Below are 20,094 nucleotides of genomic sequence, written 5' to 3'. Positions count from 1 at the left end.
TGTCGTAAGAGGTGACTAAAATGCCGGGAGCAAGGGGCTAGTAACCCCTTCTCCTGTATCCATTACTAAATTTAAAAAAAGAAACTTTTGTTTTTCTTTTTAGGTCACCCTGCCTCGGTAGGATACAGCCAGTTCGTTGAAAAGAAAATCATACTCTGCCTTCTGAAGTAACGAGATACACACAAAAGAGATAATATTAATGACGAATAAAACATCATCACCATTTAAATTTATAGGGTTATCACGTGATATATGAGTGCAAAGAACATTACTAACATGATTTATACAATTTACCTTAACTTGCAAACAATAAGTTATGCTAGAAATGTCCATGACTTACCAGTAAGGTGAGAAAGACCTCGTACAAAGCCTTTCTTTGGAGGATACTGGTGATGGTATACAGAATGATTCAGAACATACAACTCTCGGCCGGTATCCAGCCAAGACCTCTGCAGGACAAAATCCCGATTTTTTAAAGGTGTTGGACATGAAACTGGAAAAGATTAAAATTTCCAATTAATAAGACAGATTTAAAGCAACTTAACATCTGAATAAGAGACTAGGAAATAACACACTCAGGGCAATGTGTGTTGTGAATATTATGCAGAAAATCTGGAGTTTGGAGAAGTGGAGTTACCTAAAGCATAATTCAGAGGGCTATGGTACTGAAGTGGCTAGGGCATTTAAAGAGCACAATAGGATGACTAGGAGGGTGTACAAACATCAGGTGAAGGTAGGGAGAGATGGAGATCCCAGGAAAGGTTAGAGGGAGAGCGTAAAGGTTTAGGGTGATAGAGGCTTGAGAAACAAACAGCCTTGTGTGGGCATGTTAGATAGGAGTGGAGACAAGTGGTTTTTAATCGATGTGCTGCTGGAATGCAAGTAGGGTAACTTTCATGAAGGAATTCAAAAAACTGGCTCATCTGTCTATATCTCATACAGACAGACGAGTGTTAGATAAAAGGCGAGTTGTATAGTTTGTCGCAATTAGTTTGATAGGTTTATTAGGCACCACATACCCACGGTGTGGGTGGTAGTCATAAAATTACAGACACACAATATGACCAGGGACTAGGCCCAACATTATGCTAGCTAAGAGATTTACAGCAGTAATGAGCTACAGTATTTAAAATATAATAAATTCTGAACAGCAGTGGGAGTTTGGTTACATAATGAATTCAGTCACAACATTACAATGAAGCATATTCAATGTGTTATACATACACTGGTCTAAGGAACTGGCAAAGATGCTTTATGAGAATTATTTACAGTAGGCAAAAAACATTGTATTTATCCAGCAATTTTTGTAAAGTCATTGTGACTGAAATATTTAGACTTTTATTAAAAATTTGTGAGTGAAATGTCTCTAAATTACTGATTTTTTGTTTTCTTTTGAGTACTGTACATGTCACAAAGCGAGAAAAGACTGGCTGATAAAGTTTACATCTGATCATAAATTGACTTACTTGCATAGTAGGAAACATCATTATTGGGGTTGAGGTAGCCAACATCTACAGAATGAATCATGTGTTTGTCCCATATTTGGCGATAATGTGGATCATGGAGGACATCATATAACACATTGGCATCTATGTCACTGTACACAGTACACACCTGTTGGTAATAAAAATTAAGAAGAGTGCAAGCAGGGTGAGTACTTCTTGCAACACTGAAATTTTAGCTCTTTCACTACAGAACGTTTTAGAATCTATTTTGAAAAAAAAAAAAAATGGTAATAAGATCTCTCACACTAAAAATTATTTAATCTGGTAGCATGCTGGCATTATTTTTTTTTTTTTACAATATCAACTATTTCCCCCAAAACAGGGTATAACTGGAGGGTATTCTGAGGGTCAATGCCCCTGTGGCCCAGTCCATGGGTGACACAAAGAAGGAAACACATTCACCATCATTCTTTCTCTAACTTTCTTGATAGAAGTGTACATACATGACAATTTAAACAACACTCTGAACTACATTCCCAGCCATCCTTCAGAGCAGCAGCTTTATACAGTATTTATTAAGATTGCCCATACATATCTATCAGTAATATTCCTTATGTAGTGCAATTAAAAAATATAAAAGCACTTTTGTTTACCTTTGATATTTATTCCATTTAGTCATGAATTACATAGCTGCAAAACAAATATAAAGAAGAATATTCACAATAAAATGATTTAATGAGGCACAGCACTGCATTAAAATGTGAAATAAACCTAAGGTACCTTTATCATTTGAAATGTTGAATCTTTTGTTGGTCTGGTATAAACTTTGGTGGGTGGGTGATCAAAGGCTAGGTTCCAGCCATCATGACAATCACAAAGTTGCTTTAGCCGCTCAAAATCACGATCTTCTGCTACACGTACCTAGGGAATGAAAACATGTTTATAAGTAAAGAATAATCATTAAACTAAAATATCAAATCTGCATTCTAAAGTCCAAAATTTCCATGGAAAGCTACACTTCTTACACGGTAAGAGAGAAAAGACATACAGTACTACATTAGTGGACATACAGCATACAATACTGTAATATCACAATAAATGCATTATTAATTGATTTTACATTTGTACAAAGATCTTTTATTTATACTTATTGCTTAGAATACTGTTCTGTCCACACATCTCTTCAAGGAAGGCAAGATATTTGAGCTCAAGAATATACAGGCATCATATCCTACTTGCATACCACAGATTCAGCTAAAGCTTTGAACTATTGGAACTGCTCATAAGCACTCAAATACTCTATCACAGAAACAAGAGCAATATCTTGTAATTTGTGGAAAATAGCTGACGGCCAGATAACTAATCTGCACACTAAAAATAACACTGTACTTGAGCTGTTTAGTTAAATTTACAAGCATTAGAAATGTGTCATTATTCAGCACTATCAACATACAATATACTGTTTGTAACATCATTATCTCTTTGATATAATATTATCATCACAGTATCAAAACTATAGTGACTGATTCACTCTCCCATTATAGAAATCACCACAAAGTTAGCAAAGCTGTTCAATGTCAATTAATCACATTCAATAAACCATATACATAAATTGTTCTAGATCATTGGCAATAAACCACAGGCAATTTCAACATAAGGGACAGTATTCCTACTGTTTACAATGAAAAAATATGTTTTTATTCTTAATCAGACTAGCATCCTGTGGAGTGTGTGGCACATGTCTCGAAGAAAAGGCAGCCCTATCCCCTAGGCACAAACTACGTGAAACCTGTCAACTCCTGTTATGTCACAAACCATTAACAAGATGGAGTGGTAGTCAACTGTAATCTTGATCCCATTGCTTGAATAACAATAGTAACCATAAGGGGATTCTCCACTATGGAGACAGGCAGGCCTTGAAGCCTGAGTTAGCTGAAAATGCATGAGTATGATAAAGAACCATACATTCCCTTCCATCTCTGCATCTTCCCCACTCACAATGGAGCTCAAAAAAAATAAGCCCCACATAGTGACAACCTCAGTGTTGATAATGAGATGCACTCTAGAAACCATTATAAGGCTAGTAATGCTTACAGGACTAAATAGGTGTGAGTCCGCTAATGCCTACCTGATTCTAGCCAAACATGATCAGTTAACTGAAACAGTGAGGCAAGTACTGAACCTTCACTTTGATTTATGTGGAACAAACAGCAAATGAACACTATAAGGAACCTGAACCTTGCTGAGGAAGGTCTGAGCAGGAAGGAACCTGGGACACAAGCATGAAGTGCTCCAGTGTGTCCAGCTGGGAGGGCCACAACTGATGGAAAGGGTTGTTGATCAATGTCATTTTACTTACCAAATTGCCAAAGAAATAAAACTTTTATTTATATAGATATATATATATTTTTTTTTTCAACAAGTCGGCCGTCTCCCACCGAGGCAGGGTGACCCAAAAAAGAAAGAAAATCCCCAAAAAGAAAATACTTTCATCATCATTCAACACTTTCACCACACTCACACATTATCACTGTTTTTGCAGAGGTGCTCAGAATACAACAGTTTAGAAGCATATACATATAAAGATACACAACATATCCCTCCAAACTGCCAATATCCCAAACCCCTCCTTTAAAGTGCAGGCATTGTACTTCCCATTTCCAGGACTCAAGTCCGACTATATGAAAATAACCAGTTTCCCTGAATCCCTTCACTAAATATTACCCTGCTCACACTCCAACAGATCGTCAGGTCCCAAGTACCATTCGTCTCCATTCACTCCTATCTAACACGCTCACGCACGCTTGGTGGAAGTCCAAGCCCCTTGCCCACAAAACCTCCTTTACCCCCTCTCTCCAACCCTTTCGAGGATGACCCCTACCTCGCCTTCCTTCCCCTATAGATTTATATGCTTTCCATGTCATTCTACTTTGATCCATTCTCTCTAAATGACCAAACCACCTCAACAACCCCTCTTCTGCCCTCTGACTAATACTTTTATTAACTCCACACCTTTTCCTAATTTCCACACTCCGAATTTTCTGCATAATATTTACACCACACATTGCCCTTAGACAGGACATCTCCACTGCCTCCAACCGTCTCCTCACTGCTGCATTTACCACTCAAGCTTCACACCCATATAAGAGTGTTGGTACTATTATACTTTCATACATTCCCTTTTTTGCCTCCATAGATAACGTTTTTTGACTCCACATATACCTCAATGCACCACTCACCTTTTTTCCCTCATCAATTCTATGATAAATCTCATCCTTCATAAATCCATCCGCCGACACGTCAACTCCCAAGTATCTGAAAACATTCACTTCTTCCATACTCCTCCTCCCCAATTTGATATCCAATTTTTCTTTATCTAAATCATTTGATACCCTCATTACCTTACTCTTTTCTATGTTCACTTTCAACTTTCTACCTTTACACACATTCCTAAACTCATCCACTAACCTTTGCAATTTTTCTTTAGAATCTCCCATAAGCACAGTATCATCAGCAAAAAGTAACTGTGTTAAATTATGGGGAATTTGATTCCCCATAATTTAATCCCACCCCTCTCCCGAACACCCTAGCATTTACTTCTTTTACAACCCCATCTATAAATATATTAAACAACCATGGTGACATTACACATCCCTGTCTAAGACCTACTTTTACCGGGAAGTAGTCTCCCTCTCTTCTACACACCCTAACCTGAGCCTCACTATCCTCATAAAAACTCTTTACAGCATTTAGTAACTTACCACCTATTCCATATACTTGCAACATCTGCCACACTGCTCCCCTATCCACTCTATCATATGCCTTTTCTAAATCCATAAATGCAATAAAAACTTCCCTACCTTTATCTAAATACTGTTCACATATATGCTTCAACGTAAACACTTGATCTACACATCCCCTACCCACTCTGAAACCTCCTTGCTCATCCACAATCCTACATTCTGTCTTACCTCTAATTCTTTCAATTATAATCCTACCGTACACTTTTCCTGGTATACTCAACAAACTTATTCCTCTATATTTTTACAATCTCTTTTGTCCCCTTTCCCTTTATATAAAGGGACTATACATGCTCTCTGCCAATCCCTAGGTACCTTCCCCTCTTTCATACATTTATTAAACAAAAGTACCAACCACTCCAACACTATATCCCCCCCCTGCTTTTAACATTTCTGTCATGATCCCATCAGTTCCAGCTGCTTTACCCCCTTTCATTCTACGTAATGCCTCGCGTACCTCCCCCACACTTACATTCTGCTCTTCTTCACTCCTAAAAGATGGTATACCTCCCTGACCAGTGCATGAAATTACCGCCTCCCTTTCTTCCTCAACATTTAAAAGTTCCTCAAAATATTCTCGCCATCTACCTAATACCTCCCTCTCCCCATCTACTAACTCCCCTACTCTGTTTTTAACGGACAAATCCATACTTTCCCTAGGCTTTCTTAACTTGTTTAACTCACTCCAAAATTTTTTCTTATTTTCATTAAAATTTCTTGACAGTGCCTCTCCCACTCTTTCATCTGCTCTCCTTTTGCACTCTCTTCACCTTTCTTTTACTCTCCATATACTCTGCTCTTCTTATAACACTTTTGCTTTGTAAAAACCTCTCATAAGCTAACTTTTTCTCTTTTATCACACCCTTTACTTCATCATTCCACCAATCACTCCTCTTTCCACCTGCCCCCACCCTCCTATAACCACAAACTTCTGCCCCACAAACTAATACTGCATTTTTAAAACTATTCCAATCCTCTTCAACCCCCCCCCACTACTCATCTTTGCACTAGCCCACCTTTCTGTCAATAGTCGCTTATATCTCCCCCGAACTTCCTCCTCCCTTAGTTTATACACTTTCACCTCCCTCTTACTTGTTGTTGCCACCTTCCTCTTTTCCCATCTACCTCTTACTCTAACTGTAGCTACAACTAAATAATGATCCGATATATCAGTTGCCCCTCTATAAACATGTACATCCTGGAGCCTACCCATCAATCTCTTATCCACCAATACATAATCTAACAAACTACTTTCATTACGTGCTACATTATACCTTGTATATTTATTTATCCTCTTTTTCATAAAATATGTATTACTTATTACCAAATTTCTTTCTACACATAGCTCAATTAAAGGCTCCCCATTTACATTTACCCCTGGCACCCCAAATTTACCTACTACTCCCTCCATAACATTTTTACCCACTTTAGCATTGAAATCCCCAACCACCATTACTCTCGCACTTGATTCAAAACTCCCCACGCATTCACTCAACATTTCCCAGAATCTCTCTCTCTCCTCTACACTTCTCTCTTCTCCAGGTGCATACACGCTTACTATAACCCACTTTTCACATCCAATCTTTATTTTACTCCACATAATCCTTGAATTTATACATTTGTAGTCCCTCTTTTCCTGCCATAACTTATCCTTCAACATTATTGCTACTCTAACTCTAACTCTATTTGAAACCCCTGACCTAATCCCATTTATTCCTCTCCATTGAAACTCTCCCACCCCCTTCAGCTTTGTTTGACTTAAAGCCAGGACATCCAGTTTCTTCTCATTCATAACATCCACAATCATCTCTTTCTTATCATTTGCACAACATCCATGCACATTCAGACTTCCCACTTTGACAATTTTCTTCTTCTTATTCTTTTTAGTAATCTTTACAGGAAAAGGGGTTACTAGCCCATTGTTCCCGGCATTTTAGTTGACTTTTACAACACGCATGGCTTATGGAGGAAAGATGCTTATCCCACTTCCTCATGGATATAAAAGGAAAAGTAATAAGACCAAGAACTATTAAGATAAAATCAAAGAAAACTCAAATGAGTGTGTATAAATAAACGTGTACATGTATGTGTAGTGAGACCTAAGTGTAAGTAGAAGTAGCAAGACATGCCTGTAATCTTGCATATATGTAATCTTGATATATATATATATCATTCATTTCACTTATGTTGTTGAGTTGAAGGACTGCGATAGCTCACATGGCCATATGAATTCTCCTATTAGAGTAGTAGTATTCTATTCAACTTCATTTTCGTTAAAGTTAATTCATTAAAATCTGTTTATTTATTTTTCAGTTTGTTTATTATAATTATTAACATACTTAAAATATTTATATAGGTAAAAAAGTGTACAGGAAAATTACAGAAACCAGAGGTGTGAACACATTTTTACTTGTGCGCTTAATATTGTACGTAAGCATTTCATCTGCAACCAGCCTCACAAAGCAAACTTATCCACAATAATTAGTGCTCACTGAGAGTACAGGAGGTCACCGATTTACAGACACACCCCAAGTTATAAACATCTGCACTTATGACCCAACTGCATTTTTGCCAAGTCAATGAAACACAAATACACCTACCATCCGACTTACGACCTGCTTGACTTACGACCACTCGACTTACGACCGTGTTTTTTATGCCAAATTTCTGGGAAATAAACAACTATTTGTGTTGTACACAATGTTTATCCTAAACCTTACAGTATAAAATACAGTACTAACAACATAAAAAGTAAAGTAAAACATGAAATACCAAAATAAAACAATAAAATAAAGTCATTACAAAAATGTTTTTTTGATATTCAGTAGTAAAGTTCGACTTACAACCATTTCGACTTACGACCAGTTTCTCGGAACCAAACTCGGTCGTAAGTCGGACGGTAGGTGTATGTATGTGAAACCTAGCCACGTCTTGTAGTACAATACTGCTTTCTATAATAACAATTTGTTTACAAGTTGAAACACCAACAATGCTACTCATTTGTAAGATGAAGATTTCCTGTATTATTAAATTTCTTATGATTATTGTGCTTGCAAAATGCTTTCAAATTATGTGTTGTAAACTTTGCTGAGTATAACAACAGTATCATAAGTATGGAAGGTGCAACACTGTTATGCAACTGGTGATTCTGTGCACATGTTCAATACTGGTAACTGTGCACAAGTGTAATGCTGGTGATTCTATGCCTCTCTTAACCCTTTGACTGTTTCGGTCATATATATACATCTTACGAGTCTTTGTTTTTGACGTATTTACATACCAAAATTCTAGCAGCTTCAAATCAAGCGGGAGAAAGCTGGTAGGCCCACATGTGAGAGAATGGGTCTGTGTGGTCAGTGTGCACTGTATAAAAAAAAATCCTGCAGCACGCAGTGCATGAGGAAAAAAAAAAACCTCCGATTGTGTTTTTGGATTAAAATGCTGACACTGAGGTGTATTTTCGTATAGTATTTAGGGTTATATTCTCATTTCCTTGGTCTCATTTGATAGAATGAAAGACATATTACAAAAATAGAGATGATTTTGATTGGTTTCATGATGAAAAGGACCTTGAAATTGAGCTTAAAGTAGTGGAAATGTTTGATTTTTGCCAATGTTCAAGAACAAACAAATGACGTCACTGTTCAATAAGTGTCCAATTAGCCATTCTAATATGCAGTCATGAATAGGTTGACATTATTTATACAATTATTACAATAATGCAATAGTCTGCATAACAGTAAATCTTCTATTTTTTGTGTGAATAAAAATTCAAAATAGAAAGCAAGAGTAATATAAGAGGGGCCTGGAGGCATGACTGATGAACAGAGAAACTGTTATTTTTGTGCCAGGAATGTCTGCATTGTTCATTCTGGACCCTATTTTGAAATTGCCATCTTTTTTAATTTGCGTGAAATTGGCCAAATTGCCAATTTCCGACCACTTTATTGGGTAGTTGAAATTGGTAAATGAGTGGTTTCTTGTACTCAATCGATAGAACAAATGGAGTTCTAAAGAAATAGCAATGAGTCTGGTCTACTTGAGCAATGTAATTGGTTGAAAATAGGGCTCAAATTGGGTGAAATCGCTGATGTGTAAACATCACCAAGATCGCTAATTTTGCGAGAGAGTAATTCCTTAAGTTTTCCATCAAATTTCGTACTTTTGGTGTCATTAACATCAGGAAAAGATTCTCTATCATTTCATAATAAAAAATATTTTTTTTTTTTAAATTTTATGACACAGAGAGACTTTAGGATTTGGGGTCACAACAGTCAAAGGGTTAATTATTTAAACAACAATGGAAAATCTTAGCCTAACCATATTTCAACAAAATTGAAAGAAAATTTGCTTTACCCAAATTTCAACAAAACTTAGAAGTCCTAAGTTACCCATATTTAACCCGTAAACGGTCCAAGCAGATCTGCGTTCACATGTGTAGTGCTACAAAAGTAGATATAAGTGTTTTTTACATATTTTCAAATATAACAAAAAAAAAGTAGATCAAAGTTTTGTTACACATTTTCAAATGTAGAAAAACAAAAAGAAGATCTACTTTTTTTACATACTGTACTTTCAAATGTTGAAAAAATGTATATATACGTTTGGACCGTTTACGGGTTAAAAAAAATAATACTGTATCTAATTGAATTTAATTTTGTTAAAACCCAACCATATTTATTTAAACAAATGTAAAACCTAACTGCTTCAAGTTCTAAATAATCAATATGTTTCAGATTTAAAGTACCTGATTTACGAAGGGGGTAATAAAAAAAATGTACTTGTGGTGCTGAACATAATCCCCACCTCTACCCCATCACAACTTATAGCTGGCACTTTGAAGATGTGATTAAAATGGTTTTGAAAATCAACATGATGAGAAAACATTCTGCCAGCTGGTGGCTTCTTCAGTCAAATACAGATAAAAATGTTTCCTCAGTAAAGTGTTTCATTCTTCATGATACAGATAATGTTTCCTCAATAAAGTGTCTCATTCTTCATGTTACCATTACAAAATAGCTTATGCTGTAAAATGGTCAATTAATACTGTAATAGCTAATGTTAATTAAATAATTAACTTAATCCCCCTCCCTAATTATTTATATAAATCATTCAGAATGCTGATCTACATATATACAGTATAAGGATAGCAAAAATATATTTTACATTTTAATATAGGCAAATTCTATGATGAAAATTTTCAGCATAATTTACTACAATAGATTTTTTCCTTTAATATTACAGTACTGTATATACAATTTTAAATATAGTAAACTATATTACTCATTTGGAATGAGATACATGCAGGAATATAATGTAATTAACAGAGTAAAGAATGAAGTAAATTTAAGTTTCCATGCCTGACAAAACAAAATATGCAGTACTACATTTCAGTGAATTTTAGCCCTAAATAAAGGCCATATTTATATTCAGGAAACAAAGCAGTTAGAGGAATGACTCGCCATGGATTCATATCTCACCTGTCCCTGAGTTACTGTATCAGTACCAGTACCTATAAATTCTATTTGAACTAAAACAACCTTAACTAAAAATTTCGTGCTAGGCAAATCCCATTTAAGAACTCTTCCACATGTTCTAAGCAAAGATTACCTCATTTTAAAAAGGCTAAACTTTTAACACTGAACCAGATGTTTCTGACCCAGTTACATAACTGGCCAATTAGCCATGAACTATACATGTGTAGTATATCGTATTTATATACCACACATATGTTAAGTTAGGCATCATTAAACTAGTGCAAATTGGATTAAAATGAGGAAAGCTCAGAGGAGAAAAAAAGAATTAAAACATGCAGGTTTGGTGTGAGTACATGTTGTAGTTTAAAAAGGAACAATAATTAACCTACATAATCTCTTAACTAGATTTCCAAACCAAATTTAGTTGCCTTTGAAAATCACTTCTTCTTTCTGAGCTTCTTGAAGGTAGAGCCACCTCTGGACTTCTCAGTTGCACAACATTAACATACTTTCAACTATTCAGGGATCTGAAGCAGTGCTTGCAACATTTAACAATGATTTGTGTATGGTAATGTTGCTTTCATTAGCACAGTAACTGTCAATATTTCAATGAAGGCTTGTATGTGGGGAAACAATGAGGGAAGCTCCTCCAGCTTATACACATACATGGACCATGAAAATAGAAAGTGGGTAATATTTTGTGATGGGATTCAGGGAAACTGGCTAGCCAGACTTGAGTCCTGGAGGTGGGAAGTACAGTGCCTTCACTCTTGAAGGAATGGTTTGGGATACCTACTGTTCAAAGGGACATCTAAACTGTTATGTCCACGTGCCTCTGCCAAGACATTGATAGTGTGAATGATGGTGAAAGTTTATGTTTTTCAGGTCACCGTGCCTCGGTGAGAGATAACCAGCATGTTAAAAAAAAAAATTATGTATGTACAAACATACATACAGTAGATAGAAATTGCAGCACTCAGTCTAGTGGAGGTGCAGCTTATGACCAAACAATCAGGAAATAACAGTCATAGATTTTTACCTCTCCCATAATAGTAGTACCACCCATGTCAACTAAAGCTAATCTAGTTTGCTACCTTCAATAAGATTGGAAACAAACTTTACAGACTAACAACTAAATTATGGCTCTTTTATGTAATTGGTACAAAGAACCTATCTATTATTGATACCATTATTCAATTAAACTTTTCAAATATTTTAAAAATTTAGGTGAGACTATGGTTTTACTGTATTGCAGTGGAAAATATTAACAGTACATAGAGTCATATTAATAAATAAAGACTGTTGCACAATTCATGCATATTAACAAATGAATGGAGAGCATATCATACTAATAAGAGAAGCCTAACTAACCTCCAGTCTATGCTCCTCTTCCTGACGTTCACGCTTCATGATGTGATGAATCAAACAAGCCTAGCTCAAGGCTTAAGATACTTTATATATTGCTCCAGCTGAAAACAATATCTTCACTCAGAATAATAATTATACTACATAGCATAATTTTGCAAAAAAAAAGAAAAAAAAAAAAGACTATTACTTTCTGTTAAACTAATAGGAAGTTCCTCGTAGAAAAATATTAACCAGCAAGACTAATGAGAGAGTGGTCAATACACTCAGCTACTGTACTACAGATGATAAAGCATAAATCACACAGACAAGAATGCTTGCTCTGGCACCATATAAGGAAGGTGAAATTAAGAATATGGGGTAAGGTGTAACAAGCTTTCCAGGTACAGTAATTAAGTTTTCAAATATCAAAGGGTTTAAATGCAGCCTTTTAAAACACCATAAATTAATTCAAAGCACAAGGAAAGTTAAATAAGGGTTACATGACTCCTATGTACATAAACTACTTTAATGTCACAGTCTACTTTACTAAATACACACAAAATTAAAACATCACATTCCTGACATGATAAATCTTTTTAATCTTTTCATCTACATTCAACTACAATGCTGTTATATTCTCTCTCAAGATCAAAACATATCAACCAATAAAATTATGTTGAAGGCATGGCAACACCTACACTGCATACTGTACAATAACTCCAAATGTCCACTTACTCTCTCTCCATCTTGAAATGACCATCATTTGTATCACTTATGTACATTAGCTGTCATAATGGTCAATTAAAGTCTCAAAATCTATGGTATGCAAAAAAGTTACATACAGAATTAAAAAATGGATACAGTACTTACCACTCTCTTAATGCTATCCTTGCCTATGACAGGATGCATACAGTATATACATACACTGACTATGAACATGTAACATATTAAACATTCGAGGATGAGAAGGGACAGTTCACATAAAATACTCTATTCATCTTCATTTGTTCTGAAGCACAAGATGAGTCCTTCTTCCATGGTAAGGATTGATCCAACATCTGCCAGGAAGTGAAAGTCACTGTTTCCTCCGGCAACACATTGATGAAGCACAATTACAGTATCTGTTATGTGTGGTCAGATGTACTGGTTGCCCAACAACTCTATATGGTGGTCAAAAGAATGGCCAGGGACAAAGGAGGCCACTCTCATCTTCTCAGTTGCTTTAGTAGCCCATAATATGCTTAAAAAAAAAAAAATGCCACATGCTTCAGAACTACCACAGCCAACAAGTCAGGATTGCAGGAATTTGCTGTAACCCTTTTGGCTCTTTACAGGGTTGGAGTCCCTCACATACAGCATCCTGGTCTTGCTAACAGATCTTTTCAGCATCTAAGAAATTCTAGCTTATGCCTATTATTACAGTCAAAACTAAGCGCTAAACCACCAGGGCCATACAGCGCTAAGCTTATGCCTAACACATGACTAGGCACACAAATGACAGATATTGCCCCCTTTCAGTGCAAAGGTCCAATTCCAGCAACTGTTTCAGGCCTTTTTTTTTTCTTTTGGCTTATGTTTCACCCAGGACTCCAGTCTCCAGGATTCTACTCCTGGATGCAGGTTGTGCAATGACCATGACAAAAACAGGATGCTTGGCAGGCCATTAGCTAGCATAGGGGCCTTTACTGAAAATCACGTCCTTTCCTTTCCTTCGCACTAACAAGGAATCAGCTCATTCCTTAAGGGTGCTTTCCCTCTACATTGCTTCGAAACAAGAATCCTTTATTTCAAGTTGATTTGGTTAAATATCTTCAATGTTATTTATATCCCTAATATTTAATCTCAGTTTACATACAATTTATGCGCACTTTTACAAAATTATATCAGATGTATATTAATCATCATTCCAAACTGTCTCTTATAATATTCAAGTACATACAGTAGACCCTCTTATAAAGCTATTCTACATAGTGTAATTTTTTACAAACGCAATGAAAAAATGCATAAAAAATTGAACAGGACACATGTATTATGAAGGCTCTTTCCCAGGTTATTCAATTTTGAATGCATTCTAACACTTGCATTTACAAAAACTTGCACAATATAGAGGAACCTTATAAGAGAGTTTACTGTAGCAATGTGTGCCATTACTACATTCATGGAGGAGGGGGCTAAATCTGTAGAGGTCTTACAGTGCCATGAATAACAGGAAGCAATCAGGTTCGATTATATATATAAAAAAAAAACGATCCAATTCCTTGAATCAAGAACCCCTTACAAGCATCAAGGGTACAATGTGTCAATCGTCATATCCTGTAAACATTTTACATTTCATTAGTCTTCTTGGTGCATAACAAAACAATCACAAGTGTTGAAAAATCTCTGGTTTCCTACCATCACTTGTGGATGACCAATCATGCTACATAAATCATTTAATATTTTTAAGAATTGTAGAAATATTCTGGTGAAGCAAAGATACTGCATAACAAGCCTTAACTTGATAAATTATTATTATATTTAGGGGAAGTGTTACGCCCATAGGAGTCATACAGTGGGAGGCAACCAGGTTCAATTCAAGGGCAGGTCCAATTCCCTGAATCAAAAGTCCCTTACTAGCATCAAAAAAACCTCCCTTGAGGAGATCAATCAGATCAAATTAACAGAAAATAACACCTCAATAACATGTACCTTTCCATCACTTAATGTGAAGTTTGGGGTTCGAACCGTGGTGGTGCAGTCACAGCAATACACAACTGCTCTGCACGACCTTTATTAGTCGAATGGTCGTGTCATCTCCCAGAGCATCCTTACAGCTTGGCTCCTATATCCTGACTGAGCTATACCCCCATGGCAAGCCGAGGGTTTTGAAACCAGAGGTCAGTATCAGTGACCTTTCAGTGTGACTCGGCTCACCATCCCAAGTCTACAATGGTCTCTGCTTAAATGTGTTACATACAGTGGACCCCCGCATAACGATGGCATCACATAGCGATTTTTCCGCATAACGATTACTTTTATCGCAAAATTTTTGCCGCGCATACCGATTAAAAACCCGCATACCGATTTTCGTCCGAGACGCGTCCAATGTGCCCTCAGCCAGCCTCACATGTGCCGCTCCGTCCCATTGTTTACCAGCCAGCCTCCGCGGTAACATCCAAGCATACACTCGGAATATTTCGTATTATTACAGTATTTTCGGTGCTGTTTCTGGAAAATAAGTGACCATGGGCCCCAAGAAAGCTTCTAGTGCCAACCCTACACCTCAAAGGGTAAGAATTACTATAGAGATGAAGAAAGAGATAATTGATAAGTATGAAAGTGGAGTGCGTATAGCCGACCTAGTCAAGCTGTACAAGAAACCCCAATCAACCATCGCTACTATTGTGGGCACCAGAAAGACAATCAAGGAAGCTGTTCTTGCCAAAGGTTCAACTGTGTTTTCGAAACAAAGATCGCAATTGATGGAAGATGTTGAGAGACTCTTATTGGTGTGGATAAATGAAAAACAGATAGCAGGAGATAGCGTCTCTCAAGCGATCATATGTGAAAAGGCTAGGAAGTTGCATGAGGATTTAATTAAAAAAATGCCTGCAACTAGTGATGATGTGAGTGAATTTAAGGCCAGCAAAGGTTGGTTTGAGAGATTTAAGAAGCGTAGTGGCATCCATAGTGTGATAAGGCATGGTGAGGCTGCCAGTTCGGACCACAAAGCGGCTGAAAAATATGTGCAGGAATTCAAGGAGTACATAGAAACTGAAGGACTGAAACCTGAACAAGTGTTTAATTGTGATGAAACAGGCCTGTTCTGGAAGAAAATGCCAAGCAGGACCTACATTACTCAGGAGGAAAAGGCACTCCCAGGACATAAGCCTATGAAAGACAGGCTTACTTTGTTGATGTGTGCCAATGCTACTGGTGATTGCAAAGTGAAGCCTTTATTAGTGTATCACTCTGAAACTCCCAGAGCGTTCAGGCAAAAGAATGTCCTCAAGGATAATTTGTGTGTGCTGTGGAGGGCAAACAGTAAGGCATGGGTCACTAGGGAATTTTTCTATAACTGGTTACACCATGCATTTGCCCCCAATGTGAAAAATTACCTAACTGAAAAGAAATTAGAACTTAAGTGCCTCCTGGTGTTAGACAATGCCCCTGGTCATCCTACAGACGTGGCAGAGCGACTTTATGGGGACATGAGCTTCATTAAGGTGAAGTTTTTGCCTCCTAATACCACTCCTCTCCTGCAGCCCATGGACCAGCAGGTTATTTCCAACTTCAAGAAACTGTACACAAAAGCTCTGTTTGAAAGGTGCTTTGTAATGACCTCAGAAACTCAACTGACTCTAAGAGAGTTTTGGAGAGATCACTTTAATATCCTCAATTGTGTAAACCTTATAGGTAAGGCTTGGGAGGAAGTGACAAAGAGGACCTTGAACTCTGCTTGGAAGAAACTGTGGCCAGAATGTGTAGACAAAAGGGATTTTGAAGGGTTTGAGGCTAACCCTGAGAATCCTGTGCCAGTTGAGGAATCCATTGTGGCATTGGGAAAGTCCTTGGGGTTGGAGGTTAGTGGGGAGGATGTGGAAGAGTTGGTGGAGGAGGACAATGAAGAACTAACCACTGATGAGCTGATAGATCAACTTCAAGAGCAAGAGGCCAGACCTGAGGAAACTGGTTCAGAGGAGGGGAGAGAGAAATTGAAGAAGTTGCCTACTACAAAGATAAAGGAAATCTGTGCTAAGTGGCTTGAAGTGCAAACCTTCATGGATGAAAATCACCCTCACACAGCTATTGCAAGCCGTGCTGGTGATTATTACACTGACAATGTTGTGAAACACTTTAGGCAAGTCATAAAGGAACGAGAGGTACAGGCCACTATGGACAGATATCTTGTGCGAAAGAAGTCCAGTGACTCTGAAGCTGGCCCTAGTGACATTAAAAGAAGAAGGGAAGTAACCCCAGAAAAGGACTTACTACCTCAAGTCCTAATGGAAGGGGATTCCCCTTCTAAACACTAACACACTCTCTCCCCTCCTCCCATCCCATCAATCATCACCAGATCTTCAATAAAAGTAAGTGTCATGTAATTGTGCATGCCTTTTTCAGTTTGTGTGTATTAAAATTAACATTTCATGTGGTAAAAAAAAATTTTTTTCATACTTTTGGGCGTCTTGCACGGATTAATTTTATTTCCATTATTTCTTATGGGGAAAATTCATTCGCATAACGATTATTTCGCATAACGATGAGCCCTCTTGCACGGATTAAAATCGTTAACCGGGGGTCCACTGTACTAGCATTAAACTATTAACACTATTATCAGCAGTAAGCCATTTGGATCCAGAATAACCTAGATTATGTCATCATAACATGTAAATTTTGTACAATTTTGATGACTATACAATATATAATGTGATTAGCAGTAAATCCTAAGTTCAGATTTTTTGTACAATACTATTATTATTATGTTCATGAGGAAGCACTTAGCACACGTGGATCATACAGTGGCTGGGGGGGTATGGGAGGCATTCAGGTTCAATCCAAGGAAGGAGAGCCCAGATTCAATTCCTCATCAAGAGCTCCTCCCTTGTGGGGTCTATGAATTTTGGAAATGTGGGACAAAATCCACTGGGTCAACAGAATAAAAAAACAAAAACAAAGTTAATCAGTTATAGAAACAATGATTACCGTTACGATCACGACAAAACAATCTTATCTCTATCCATCACATTCGCCATTACCAACCACCCGCTCCCTCATCCCTATTAGTCCACTATTTAGAGTATTTCCTGTAATACTATTTATGTAACTTTGCCCAAACAAATAAAAAACAAATTAGAAAACAAAATTGGTGTGATATGGTGGAGCTGGAGTCTGACCTTAAGATAATTTTAGCCTTTCCTGGGTTATCCTGGGTGGCTAACCCTTTGGGGTTAAAAATTAATACAAAATCTTATCACGTTAACTACAGGCTGAATAAAGATTCCCATATGCTGCATAAGTGTCTCAATCTTCAACTTGTCGGTTTTTCAAACCATTCATCACCACCGGTGGCCCGGTGGCTAAAGCTCCCGCTTCACACTCGGAGGGCCCGGGTTCGATTCCCGGCGGGTGGAAACATTTCGACACGTTTCCTTACACCTGTTGTCCTGTTCACCTAGCAGCAAATAGGTACCTGGGTGTTAGTCGACTGGTGTGGGTCGCATCCTGGGGGACAAGATTAAGGACCCCAATGGAAATAAGTTAGACAGTCCTCGATGACGCACTGACTTTCTTGGGTTATCCTGGGTGGCTAACCCTCCGGGGTTAAAAATCCGAACGAAATCTTATCTTATCTTATAGGTATTATTTTATGGTTGGTTAGTTAATTTGGTTTAAAGCCTGTCAACTACACGATTATTAAGACTACACGTCACCTGCACACCACCAGTCAAGGATACTTTCATGTACACAATCGAGGTTAAAGCAAATTCCCCGAGTATACACCAGATATACACACCTGTGTATATACAACTTTCATAGGTAAATTATTCAGATTTAACTAAGTCAGTATAACTGGTAAAACTATATGTGAAGCATTAATCTCACCTCTCCTACGTTCATTTTGCACCGAGATATAGCGCAGCAGAGTGACGGTGTGAGGTGAAGGTGTTAAGGAGTGGCACATATGTTAACATGTTAACATTGCAAACTCAGCAGCAACATCACAGCTGCTGCAGCTGTGTTTACCTCAGATGAGTATAAGTACCATAACCTCTGATCCTCTCTCGTTTACAAACTCCCTAAACACACGCTTAAAAGATTAACCAACACTCAAACCTGTTACTGAGCCCAACATAAAGCATCCGATTCCTTGTTCCTGAATATGTGCGATTGCCGATAGAATCCTCCAGCAGACGACATTGAGCACATATTTGCGTGGGTGAAAGCCCTTACCTGACACATTAAAGCTACACCTATCATGTATCACACCTGTATGTATACCATATACATACAAGTGGATGGTATATGTTGAAGTGGCATGGAAGAGGGACTCAGGGAGATACATTCGGGTGGGATACATAATATATGCAGGCGGGATGCATAATATATGCAGGCGGGATGCATAATATATGCAGGCGGGATGCATAATATATGCAGGCGGGATGCATGCAGTATACATAATGCATATATATATGCATGCAGTATACATAATGCATGCATATATATATATATATATATATATATATATATATATATATATATATATATATATATATATATATATATATATATATATATATATATATATATATATATATATATATATATATATATATATATATATATATATATATATGTAGGCTCCAGGATGTACATGTTTATAGAGGGGCAACTGATATATCGGATCATTATTTAGTTGTAGCTACAGTTAGAGTAAGAGGTAGATGGGAAAAGAGGAAGGTGGCAACAACAAGTAAGAGGGAGGTGAAAGTGTATAAACTAAGGGAGGAGGAAGTTCGGGCGAGATATAAGCGACTATTGGCAGAAAGGTGGGCTAGTGCAAAGATGAGTAGTGGGGGGGTTGAAGAGGGTTGGAATAGTTTTAAAAATGCAGTATTGGAATGTGGTGAAGAAGTTTGTGGTTATAGGAGGGTGGGGGCAGGAGGAAAGAGAAGTGATTGGTGGAATGATGAAGTAAAGGGTGTGATAAAAGAGAAAAAGGTAGCTTATGAGAGGTTTTTACAAAGCAGAAGTGTTATAAGAAGAGCAGAGTATATGGAGAGTAAAAGAAAGGTGAAGAGAGTGGTGAGAGAGTGCAAAAGGAGAGCAGATGAAAGAGTGGGAGAGGCACTGTCAAGAAATTTTAATAAAAATAAGAAAAAATTTTGGAGTGAGTTAAACAAGTTAAGAAAGCCTAGGGAAAGTATGGATTTGTCAGTTAAAAACAGAGTAGGGGAGTTAGTAGATGGGGAGAGGGAGGTATTAGGTAGATGGCGAGAATATTTTGAGGAACTTTTAAATGTTAAGGAAGAAAGGGAGGCGGTA

General features: G+C 37.3%; 1 protein-coding gene across 4 annotated transcripts in view; it reads right to left on the bottom strand.

Moving 5' to 3' along the window:
• Positions 1–19,000, bottom strand: part of LOC128701592 (START domain-containing protein 10) — a 30,751-nt gene extending 11,751 nt beyond the window's left edge. The window contains exons 1-5 of one of the 4 annotated variants that reach the window (XM_053795373.2): positions 18,886–19,000; positions 12,094–12,191; positions 2,226–2,366; positions 1,467–1,614; positions 341–493 (exon numbers count right to left, since the gene is read on the bottom strand). In XM_053795373.2, the coding sequence (XP_053651348.1) occupies positions 341–493; positions 1,467–1,614; positions 2,226–2,366; positions 12,094–12,132 (481 nt within the window). In that variant the 5' untranslated portion in view covers positions 12,133–12,191; positions 18,886–19,000. Of the gene's footprint in view, positions 1–340; positions 494–1,466; positions 1,615–2,225; positions 2,367–12,093; positions 12,205–18,654; positions 18,819–18,885 lie in introns of those variants that run through there. The other 3 variants (XM_070101604.1, XM_070101605.1, XM_070101606.1) reach the window with 3 other exon arrangements.
• Between the last annotated feature and the right edge of the window lie 1,094 nt (positions 19,001–20,094).

This window comes from Cherax quadricarinatus, chromosome 78, assembly GCF_038502225.1.
Source record: "Cherax quadricarinatus isolate ZL_2023a chromosome 78, ASM3850222v1, whole genome shotgun sequence".
Lineage (NCBI taxonomy): Eukaryota > Metazoa > Arthropoda > Malacostraca > Decapoda > Parastacidae > Cherax > Cherax quadricarinatus.
The sequence above is the reverse complement of the archived record's forward strand: the minus strand, read 5'-3'. Positions and strand labels throughout refer to the sequence as shown.